At 42.0% G+C, this 12,147-nt stretch overlaps 1 protein-coding gene across 1 annotated transcript in view; it reads right to left on the bottom strand.

The window, feature by feature from the left end:
- LOC124034896 (transient receptor potential cation channel subfamily M member 6-like) overlaps window positions 1-11,329 on the bottom strand; it is a 75,337-nt gene extending 64,008 nt beyond the window's left edge. Inside the window, 9 exon segments of the mRNA XM_046348296.1 lie at window positions 1,064-1,136; window positions 1,383-1,506; window positions 5,160-5,400; window positions 5,815-5,986; window positions 6,547-6,671; window positions 6,813-7,026; window positions 7,207-7,396; window positions 8,156-8,235; window positions 11,318-11,329. Coding sequence (XP_046204252.1) covers window positions 1,064-1,136; window positions 1,383-1,506; window positions 5,160-5,400; window positions 5,815-5,986; window positions 6,547-6,671; window positions 6,813-7,026; window positions 7,207-7,396; window positions 8,156-8,235; window positions 11,318-11,329 — 1,231 coding nt within the window.
- Between the last annotated feature and the right edge of the window lie 818 nt (window positions 11,330-12,147).

Genomic DNA, 12,147 nt, shown 5'->3' with positions numbered 1-12,147 from the left:
TTTTGTGGGTATTACAGCCACACAAAGGAGATGCTGCTGGGAAATTCGAGGCATTGTCAAGTGCTTGTCAAATTGTGAATGGGAGACTGATGAAGTGTGTGCAGCCTGCGCAAGCAACAAAGCAAATCACATGCCTTTCATGCAACTTTTTTCAAATCATTATTAGAGTCGCATCATGCAGCCTTTAGAATGTATTAAATATCAAAACATATAGCCCAACATTTGTATCACAACTAAAGTTGCATAAATAACTCTAAATTAAGCAAATCGGAGAACCTGTTTCTTTGTTAGCCGCTCAACATAGACTAGCGGCATGTGCGCACTCCCTCAAATCGTTTGGAGAAAATATCCTTTCAATTTTATTCAGCTATGTTCAATTGTATTCTTCATACTATATAATAATATAAAATAATGCCAAAGAATTCTAAGCATATCTTGTCTGCTAAATTAACTAGTGTAGCCCACAGCCATATGGCATAGCCAGATCAGGGCCCAACATAAGGACAACTCGAGTATGCTATTCTGTTCTTCTGAAATAGACTAAATTATCTTCATATCATGTTTCTTTAGACCTGTCTAAAAATACATCATGGATTTATTGTAATAATAATAATAATATATGCCATTTAGCAGACGCTTTTATCCAAAGCGACTTACAGTCATGTGTGCATACATTCTACGTATGGGTGGTCCCGGGAATCGAACCCACTACCCTGGCGTTACAAGCGCCATGCTCTACCAAGTGAGCTACAGAATATTGTGATGGTGTAGGCTATATTAAATTGATTTAATTGAATTTTTGAAATGTAGATGTTACGAAGGTCTTCATCGGTGGCTTGTAGGCTAAGCATGGAAGCTAGGAGACGCTAAATGTGTTTATGTTAATTAACGGTCAATTAGCAAACCGGCAGTTATTTGTTTGACAATCACCAGCTGACAAAATGTCATGACCACCACAGACCTAGGCACGACATGACTAGGTCAAGTCTCATCTGAGTATCTACTGAATGGCATCACACATTCCAGTGAAAGACACAAGCATAAAGGGCAGGAGGAGGGGTACCTTTCAGTGTGGCCATCAAAATGGCGCAGTCTGCCTCCTGTTGATCTTCGGATTCCGAGTCGAAGATTGTGATCTGTGTTTTATAAATATATAAATAGTTCTATGCAGTGAATGACAGTCATTGGATTTCCACCCTTTATGTAAACATTATACTACGCCTGGGAGCTTGTTGAATAGTAGAAAATAATCATGAACTGAACATGGATGGGATGGTTTCCTAGACCCAGGTTAAGCCTAAATCATTCTTTAAATGAGAATCTCAATTGAAAGTGCATTTTAGTCCATGAGTAGGCAACCGGCCCACAGTCACATTACTCACAGACTGTCTGTAGTCCATACACTCCATCAGAAGGTTGTAGAGCTGGTTGACGTCTGCTCTCTCCAGACCAAACATGCCCCCTATCCTCAGAAGGAAGTCCTCCTTGATGTCTGTGTCCAGCTGCCTGTACACAGTACCAACACAGTAAGTACAGACTGATACACCAGTGAGATACAGTAAGACACAGGCTAACAACATGGGTCCATTTGGCCTGACCATATGCTAAGATATGAGGTCTGGATGGCTAGGTTCCTCTTCCACTCAGTTCAAATTTTTGTCATATTTTGGCCCAAAAAACAGCATGTTTTTCATCTGTATGCTGTACCTACATACAGTATTCCGCATACACACTGACTACAGAGCTACGCATACAAATGAGTAGAGCCCTGAGATTTTCCTGAGCACGTAACTAGACCAGGAAAAACTCTGGGTCTTCCACTGTGTTAGGGACAGATCGAAATTTACTGTTGTGGAGGGGTGATCCAAATAGGGGAGGGTTGTCCAATTTTTTTTGTTGATGCTTTGGGCAGGGTTGTGTGTTTTTTGGGGGGGCACAGGGGAGATTTTGTCTTCTGCTTGTATTAACAATGGCTTGACTTACTTTTGATATTACCCTAATAAAGTTTAGAAATGTTTGTGAAGGTTTGGTATGGTATGGCTATTATTCATCTTTAGCTACTGTATGCCTATGATATGAAGGCAGTACACCCTGACGCTCCAACTGAGTCCGACAGTTGAACTTTAGGTGAGGAAGACTGTTTCAGGCCTACCAGATGTACTCCTACAATCCAACAATATCTGAATGTATATGGATGTCCGTAAAATTTCTAAAATATCCAGTAAAACAGGAAAGGAAACTCTGAAATGGCATATTGTTTTTATGAAGATTTTATAATATTCACATGAAAATCTGTCGCCAATTGGATGGAAACCCAGCTATAGACACCCTAAAGACTCTGGCAAGTGCACTGGTCCAGTTTCCCTGTGATTATACCTGAATATCATGGTTCACCAGCAGCCCCAAACATCTAATGAATAAGCTACCAGCCAAACAAGCTTGTAAGAATTGTATTTAATCCCCCCCATACTCATCTTGAGGATGAGCATTTGTTGTCTCTATCTCTGTAATGTGTCTGTATCTATGTAATCATATATGTATTTATGTAATGTATCTCTGTAATGTGTCTGTATCTGTGTAATTGTATATGTATTTATGTAAAAGAAATAAGGACCACAATGGAAATAAGTTCCCGACTTCATTGTGCAATCTCGGGGACTTAAAATATTTGTGTATATAGTGCATTCGGAAAGTATTCAGACCCCTTCACTTTTTCCACATTTTGTTAAGTTTACTGCCTTGTTCTAAAATGGATTAAATTGTTTCCCCCCCTCATCAATCTACAACCAATACCCCATAATGATAAAGCAAAAATAAAAAATGAAATATAAAATTTATATAAGTTTTCATACCCTTTACTCAGTACTTTGTAGAAGCACCTTTGGCAGCGATTACAGCCTTGAGTCTTCTTAGGTATGACGCTACAAGCGTGGAACACCTTTATTTGGGGAGTTTCTCCCATTCTTCTCTGCAGATCCTCTCAAACTCTGTCAGGTTGGATGGGGAGCGTCGCTGCACAGATATTTTCAGGTCTCTCCAGAGATGTTCAAGTCCGGGCTCTGGCTGGGCCACTCAAGGACATTCAGAGACTTGTTGCAAAGCCACTCCTGCGTTGTCTTGGCTGTGTGCTTAGGGTCATTGTCCTGTTGGAAGGTAAGCCTTTGCCTCAGTCTGAGGTCCTGAGCGCTCTGAAGCAGGTTATCATCAAGGAACTGTCTGTACTTTGCTCCGTTCATCTTTCCCTCGATCCTGACTAGTCTCCCAGTCCCTGCTGCTGAAAAACATCCCCACAGCATGATGCTGCCACCACCATTCTTCACCGTAGGGATGATATGGCCATGGGATGAGCGGTGCCTGGCTTCCTCCAGATGTGACGCTTGGCATTCAGGCCAAAGAGTTCAATAGTGGTTTCGTCAGACCAGAGCATGTTGTTTCTCATGGTCTGAGTCCTTTAGGTGCCTTTTGGCAAACTCCAAGTGGGCTGTCATGTGCCATTAACTGAGGAGTGGCTTCCGTCTGGATACTCTTCCATAAAGGCCTGATTCCTTCAACCTCATGGCTTGGTTTTTTCTCTGACATGTGCTGTCAACTGTGGAACCTTATATAGACAGGCGTGTTCCTTTCCAAATCATGTCCAATCAATTGTATTTACCACAGGTGAACTCCAATCAAGTTGTAGAAACATCTCAAGGATGATCAATGGAAACAGGATGCATCTCAGCTCAATTTCGAGACTCATGGCAAAGGGTCTGTAAATAAAGTATTTCTGTTTTTATTGTGCAAACATGTCTAAAAACCTGTTTTCGCATTGTCATTGTGGGATATTGTGTGTAGATTGATGAGTAAAAAAAATATTTAATCAATTTTAGAATAAGGCTGTAACGTAACAAAATGTGAAAAAAGAGAAGGGGTCTGAATACTTTTAGAATGCACTGTATACGTATTTTTTTAACCGACAATTAAAATCAATCAATTAATCCAAACTGTGCAGCGGCCAATTGATGAAAAGAAAGAGACATCTGTTACGAAACACCAAAAAGTTTAATGACATTCAGACATTGTCAAGCCAAGCCTTCGATACTGGGTAAGCCCACAAGTTAGGGAGGGAAGTATTTACTGTATTTTCTGTCAGAATTGACATAGCCTATCTATTGCAGTGTTGAAAACGCAAACCATGATATTGAAGTGCACGAATTCGGCATGCTTTGTTTATTGGTTGTGTGGTGCATTGACACAGAAATCTGTTGGTGGAAAATGAGTTGCATATATTTGACATCATTATAAATAATGCATCAAAATGTTGAAAATCAGATTCCCCCCCTAGCTGATCACTATCTGCAGCCAGCTCTGATCGTAGTGTAAATGAAACAGGCAGGGAGAGTGAGCTCGTCTGTGGTGGTCGGTTAACTCTCAACCTTCTGGCCCGTAGCCATGCGCGGCATCGACAGTGCCACAAAAGTGGCAAAGTCAATATCCCCGTTTATTAACACAGGGTCGCTGTGGAGGGTCATGTCAAAATATGTTTTACTTTTGGGGGCCCCAAAAAGGTGCCTTTTTTTATTACACCTTAAGTTGGACCAGCCCCTCCCCCCTAGTAAACTTCAATCTGTCCTTTAGGGCTCAGCATTTTCTTTGGACAGGTTGCGCGGTAGTCAGGGAAACCTCAGGGCTCTATTCAATCGTGTGTCTCTGTAGTTCTGTCGTTCCTCTACATGGACAAGCACCAAAGTCTTCAACACGTAAGCAGTGTTTCCCCTGATTTAATTTAGCAGTGACGTACCGCCGCTGCTAAATTGTTGCCCACACCCCCAAAAAATACTGAACAGGAAAAAATGCTGCGATGTTAATGAAAGCCTTCTGGTAGATGGAAAGGATTTCCCAAAAAACATCCCAATTAAATGTGGACTATGGAATGAAGCCTATGCCTACCTAGCAGAATGATATCATGATTATTTGCATCAATGCAGTGGGCATTTGTTTTGCAAACTCCATCACGTGTGCCCTACAGAAACGCTGCTAACCAAACAACAGTGCTAAATGCATTCACACTTGAGTTAACGGGTAACTACCCCAAAAAAACGGAACCCTTCTTTTTTAACTTTTGGTTTTATCATTGTTGTGTACTTAGAACATCCAATTATGTTGTTTCTCTATTTTTTTTAAAGTGTGATTTTGAGAGCGAAAACCTGAAAAAAAGTATAGATGACGAGAGTGGCACTGCACACCTATCCATAGCGGTCTGTTTGTGCAAGAATGCCAGCAAGTCAGCCGACCGGCCTGATCCCTCGAAGACGAACACAGGCACGGGGGGCACACTGCTCACATAGTCCAACACCATGGACACAATGTCAGGGCCGCCCTCCACCACCACACACAACACTGGCACACCCTGGTTAACCCCTGCCAGAGAGAGATACACACACACACACACACACACACACACACACACACACACACACACACACACACACACACACACACACACACACACACACACACACACACACACACACACACACACACACACACACACACATAGACTGTTAAACACATGTGTATTACAATACTCACACACACACACACACACATTGGAGTCTCTATTTTCCTTACACACACACACACACACACACACACACACACACACACACACACACACACACACACACACACACACACACACACACACACACACACACACACACACACACACACACACACACACACACACACACACACACACACACACGCGTCAACACATTCACATACACACTCTCATTCACACACACAGACAAACACATGCACAAAGCCACACACTAGGATGGATCTTCTGCAGTTGAATGTGTCTCTCCAGCTTCCTCCTGAGTCCCAGCTGGCAGCCATGTTTCCCCAGAGTTCCATCGTCCACTAACAGGAAGTGGGAGTGCAGGCTGTTCAAACACACAGTTTTGCTCAAGGGGCTTCTCAGGGGCTGGTAAGGCCTGAGCACCTGGGTTAAGTATCAGAAAACAGGACAGAAAAACAGGTCAGAAAGCAGGTTGAGAGAAAATAGAGGATTTGACATAGTCCAAGCGGAAAAGTGAGAGCACATGGTAGCTCAAAGGAGATAAAAGGTGACATTTCTGTGGTTAACATTAGTACAGATCTGTGCAAAAAATACACTTATAAGGTGGCAGAATGGTGTAGCTCTTTCCTGCAGTCAAATGACCTAGTGGCCTCATGGGTGGAGTGTTATTCATATTGATTTCAAAAAAGCCGCTTAAAATCCAGTGTTTCTATGTCAAATGGTTTTATTTCAGTCTTCTGTGATGTATACAAGTGCAATATTGGAGTGCATTCTCAAAATGCACTACATTTCAACTCTATAGATGTCTTCTTTTTTTAAGCCCATAACCATGTGTGTGAGGTGTATGCTTTTGTTTGAAGGTAAATTTGTTTAAGACTTACCAAGAAACATTCTGTGTGACCCTGATTTAGCCTGCTGCAGTAAAAGGTTCATTTGAAACGTTCCTTAAAAGCACTGATATATTTACAGAGAACAACACTCACATCTCTCCCTATAAGGTCACCGTGGTTGTCAATTACGCCCCAGGGCGTGACCCCTACAGCGTTCCTCTTCCTGCGGCCATTGGTGCCGTATGCTTTCACAGCCTCCCCTACATACAGGGACACACCTAGGAAGGGTCGGATACTCAGTCCACTTACACACATATATGTAGTCAGCCAAAATCACACACACAGATGCTCACATCCACCCATGCTTACTGTCTTAATTAAAGCCCCAGTGCAAAATGAATCTGCATTATTTCACACACCTGTGTTGATGCCGTCTGTGAATATCCAGGCTCCAGTGCTCTGGGCTGCAGTTATCAGGCCTTTGCTGAAGGCCTGTCTAACCTTGAGGGGGAGAGGGAAGTTCTCTGCTCCCCCGTGGACCGTCAGCAGTAGTTTAGGCCGTTCCATCTGCCACTCCCTCAGCATCAGCTGCAGCAGAGCCTCAGCCTTTGTGTCGACCGCAACACGAACGTACTGCACAGTCATCATCACATAAAGCATGGTCAACCACATGAATATGAGATAACAGTTCCTAACAAGCTTCCAAGTGGTAAATACAAGTGGGAAACTCGGGTAGCATCGTTGCACGCTCAGTTGGATATTTCGGAGTTTCCTAGTTTCGACTAGCACATGAATGCAGCAATAGCTACAGACCTTGGCATGGCAGTTACGGTCAGCGCTGTCCTGGAAGTCAATGGTTCCGTAGGCATCGGTGGCACTGGCTTGTGTGTGACACTCCACTGACCACCTCTCTTCTTGCACTGCCTGGGGCCCAGGCCAGTGGGAGATGAAGGGGCCAGTCTCCAGCCAGGTGTGCTCCCCTACCAGACGTCCGCAGTAGCATCTGGGGGGAGAGAGGAAAAACTCAAACCTTTATAGTTGTTAAACATTGGCACAAAAATGCATTGCTGTCCCTATAAATGTCATGATATTATACATGGAGTTAGTTTACCTTTACACTAACATGGGAAATCTCACTCTCAAAACATGCACACACACGCACACACAGTAAAGTCATATCTTATTAGGTTTTGGCATACTTGACACACAGTCCCTTCAGGATTCCGCAGAGATTTTTTATGATATCTTTTTTATTTTTTATGATACATTTTTTATGAAAATTTTGCTGCTGCAATTATGACATTATGTGAAGATTTTGTCAAATTTGTAAAAAAAAAATGCAATGACGAGGGAAAACATTTGTTGGCATGTGGCTTGTGGTGATTGGTTGAAATTACGAGCCCTCTTCTTGTACTGCGGCAATGGGTCCATTTTTATGCAATAATATTGGAATGATTTGACTGTTTTATGCGGTCAAATATGCAAGTCCTCGCATAACATGCGGGGGAATTGTGGATTTTGCAAAAAATTCTGCTATCACAGAATCAAGATATCCTGGAGGGACTGAACATCTGCAATAAACAGGAAATGATACATGAGCAACATAACCACATAGCTAGAGTTTCCCTGGAACAGTTAGTATGGTTACCAAAAGTTAGCTTTTTCAAAAACCAGACATGGTAAAAGTTATTGCAATTATTATTCCAACACTACTATCATATGACATTTTGACATTGTTCAGCAAATACCAATTCCAGTGCACCTGTGTATGTCTCCACATGCTGGGATGAATTTAATACACTCTCTCTTGCAGAAGGTGTCGTCAATCCAAGAACTCTGTGACTGGAACACAACACACAACATTAAGGTCTAAGGGCCTGGGGCTGTCTTTCTAATTCGCTAACATATGGAATTGTTTTAAGATGGTCATACCAAGGACTATTTAGATATTTGATTTTGAATTTCAGGACCCCTGTAGCCTCACAAAGCCGCCTGATCCGGCAAGCTTACATTAAACGCTGCACTGATATCAGTCTGGCAGGGCTGTGATTCAATGAATCTGTGAAACAATGAGGTATAACTTGAGGGTAACTTTATAAGTAAAATTGTGAGGCTTGCTAAAGCTCTTTAAAAGTTATTTTTGTGGTAGTGGAAGAAAATGAGAAAGACAGACATTTTGTCAATAATCTGATTAAAGTGATACACGAGAAAAACATGAAAACTGCCTATATTGTTACCACCATTTGACTTGTTCTGAAAAATACACTTTCCCTGAAAACATCTTGCATTTTTTCAATATGTTTTCTCATTCATATTAACCTAATGATGCTCATTCATGATTGTTTTAATCTTGTGTAGAATAATAACATACTGTACAGTCAACTGCTAAGGAAGAATTGATTCTGCCGGATCATCCTACACATAACCACTGTTTGTCTACAGTACATATACATATAGTTTTAATGAATTCTTCCCCAATAGGTGGCTAACCTGTGTTTGCATTTACCATCTACTACACCGTTGCTCTTGATTTTTTCACATCGTAAGAAACAGAAATTCCAGAACGTTTCTTTTGAAATGAGAGAATGGCCATCCTGTTGCTATTGATACACTAACAGGTACATTTTCCAGAAAGTATATATTTCCATCTGTCTTGTAGGAGTATTTCTCATCCATCTTCACCTAATGCTGCTCACATACTTTTGGTCAGTAGTTGTGTGGTTGTGGTCAGTATTTGTGGACAGGAGTTGAGGTAAGTAGTTATGGTCTGTAGTTGTGTTGGTGTGGCCAGTAGTTGTGGCCAGTAGTTGTGTGGTCAGTAGTTCTGTGGCTGTGGTCAGTTGTTGTGTGGTTGTGGTCAGTAGTTGTATGGTTGTGGTCTGTAGTTGTGTGGTTGTGGTCAGTAATTGTGGTCAGTAGTTGTGTGGTTGTGGTCAGTAATTGTGGTCGTGGTTAGTATTTGTGGTTATTAGTTGTGGTCAGTAGTTGTGTGGTTGTGGTCTGTAGTTGTGTGGTTGTGGCCTGTAGTTGTGGTTATTAGTTGTGGTCAGTAAGTACGCTTTTCTTTAGGAATCTAGTGAAGTAAAAGTAGTCAAAAATATAAATAGTAAAGTACAGATACCCCAAAAAACTACATAAGTAGTACTTTCAAGTATTTTTTACTTAACTACTATACCCTACTGGATTAGACTATTGCAATGTTCTACTCTCCGGCTACCCGGATAAAGCACTAAATAAACTTCAGTTAGTGCTAAATATGTCTGCTAGAATCTTGACTAGAACCCCAAAATTGTAATATATTACTACAGTGCTAGCCTCTCGACACTGGCTTCCTGTTAGGGCTGATTTCAAGGTTTTACTGATAACCTACAAAGCATTACATGGACTACAATTGGTCCTGCCGTACATACCTACACGTACGCTACAGTCACAAGACGCAGGCCCCCTTATTGTCCCTAGAATTTCTAAGCAAACAGCTGGAGGCAGGGCTTTCTCCTATAGAGATCCATTTGTATGGAATGGTCAGCCTATCCACGTGAAAGACGCAGACTCAGTCTCGACCTTTTAAGTCTTTACTGAAGACTTGTCTCTTCAGTAGGTCCTATGATTGAGTGTAGCCTGGCCCAGGGGTGCGAATGTGAACTGCAAGGCACGGGAGTGACGAACTGTCCATGCTGTCTCTGCCTGGCCGGCTCCCCTCTGCCCCACTGGGATTCTCTGTCCCTGACCCTATTACGGTGGCTGAGTTACTGGTTTACTCGTGCTTTTTCATGCCATACCTAAGAGGGATGTGTCACATCGTGGCAGGCTTTTTTCGTTATACTCGACATAAGTGGATTGAGTCACTGACATGATCTTCCTGTCCGGTTTTGCTCCAACTCGGGCTTGTGCGGTGGAGGAGAACTTTGTGGGCTATACTCGGCCTTGTAGTAGTAAGTTGGTCGTCTGTTGATATTCCTCTAGTGGTGTGGGGACTGTGCTTTGGCAAAATGGGTGGGGTTATATCCTGTCTGGTTGGCCCTGTCCAGGGCTATCGTTGGACAAGGTCACAGTGTCCCCCCCTGTCTCAGCTTCCATTGTCTATGCTACAATAGTCGGGGATAGGGTCAGTTTAAATTTAAGTATGCTGCCTCTAATTAATCTCTCTCTCTAATGGGACTATGCCTCAGGATTACCTGGCCTGATGACTCCTGGCAGTTTTGCCTGAGGCTATGGAACCCTGACCTGTTCACCAGGCGTGCTGCTGCTCCAGTTTCAACTGTTCTGCCTGCGGCTATGTAACCATGACCCGTTCACCAGAGGTGCTACCTTGTCCCGAACCTGCTGTTTTTGACTCTCTCTCTCTCCCGCACCTGCTGTCTCGATCTCTGAATGCTCGGCTATGAAAAGCCAACCGACATTTACTCCTGAGGTGCTGAACTGATGCACCTTTTACAACCACTGTGATTATTATTTGACATTGCTGGTCATCTATGAACATTCTGGCCTTAATGGCCATGTACTCTTATAATCTCCACCTGGCACAGCCAGAAGAGGACAGGCCACCCCTCAGAGCCTGGTTCCTCTCTAGGTTTATTCATAGGTTCCTGCCTTTCTAGGGAGTTTTTCCTAGCCATCGTGCATCTACATCTGCATTGCTTGCTGTTTGTGGTTTTAAGATGGGTTTCTGTATAAGCACTTTATTAAATCTGAGGATATAAAAATAACTTTATAAATACATTTGATTTGATTTGTTTTACTGTAATATCTGTGTTATTGCATGTACATTGAATGGTTGATTAATTTTATGCTACACAATGATAAAGAACATACAGTTATCTAAACTAATCCAATCTGTTAGTAATTAGATTTATTGCAAAAGTTTACTGAGATTATTGTTTCGGGTTAGATGATTGAGGTAGTCTCAGTACTCAATTTTCCTTACCCTGGCACTCATTCTGAATGCGGGTTTCGGATGATTTGACAATTCCACGTGTTTGATATCCTAACTCTGGCTCGATTCCAATAGGAACTTCACATCACTTTGCAAGCCAGCATAGTGTGGCCTGATGCGACCTGTAAACCAGAAGATTCCTAATACTACTATATTAGGGTATAACTAGGGCCTCAAAGAAAGGCCTTATGACATATGTAATGTCATTAATAATTCAATTTAAAAGGATAATAAGGCTGGTGGGTGCCATTCACTTTGAACTGGACTGTGTTTACAGCACGAGTGGTTGTGAGTAGATGTGCTTGTTTTGAGATCACATTTGTTCATATTCTTTGCTAGTAACTCAGTTAGTAGCCCAGTTATAGCTAATTTCAGCAATGGAAGTGGTTGCTTCCTACAAGAGCACAAAACCTGTATTTCTAAGTAACCCCAAAAACAAGGACATTTCTAAGTGACCCCAAACTTTTGAACGGTAGTGTACATACATTTAAAATGTCACACATAGCTGGTGAGGTAAGTGTGTGTGTCAGAGCTGTGTGTAATTTAACTATGGAAACTATTTGCAATTTAACATATCAATGCTTTTTATATTAAAACAAAAAGTGATGCAGTCAGTCTCTCCTTTACTTTTAGCCAAGAGAGAGTGGCATGTATAGTATTGGTATTAGCCCTCTGATTACAGTGAAGAGCAAGACAATAACCACTCAAACATCCTTCTTCGAATGCTTCATACCAAAATGACTGCATAAAATCAAATCTAATTTTATTTGCCACATGTGCCGAATACAACTGTTGTAGACTTTACCGTGACATGCTTGCTT

This window comes from Oncorhynchus gorbuscha, linkage group LG05, assembly GCF_021184085.1.
Source record: "Oncorhynchus gorbuscha isolate QuinsamMale2020 ecotype Even-year linkage group LG05, OgorEven_v1.0, whole genome shotgun sequence".
Classification (NCBI taxonomy): Eukaryota; Metazoa; Chordata; class Actinopteri; order Salmoniformes; family Salmonidae; genus Oncorhynchus; species Oncorhynchus gorbuscha.
This window is presented reverse-complemented; position numbering and strand designations above follow the sequence as displayed.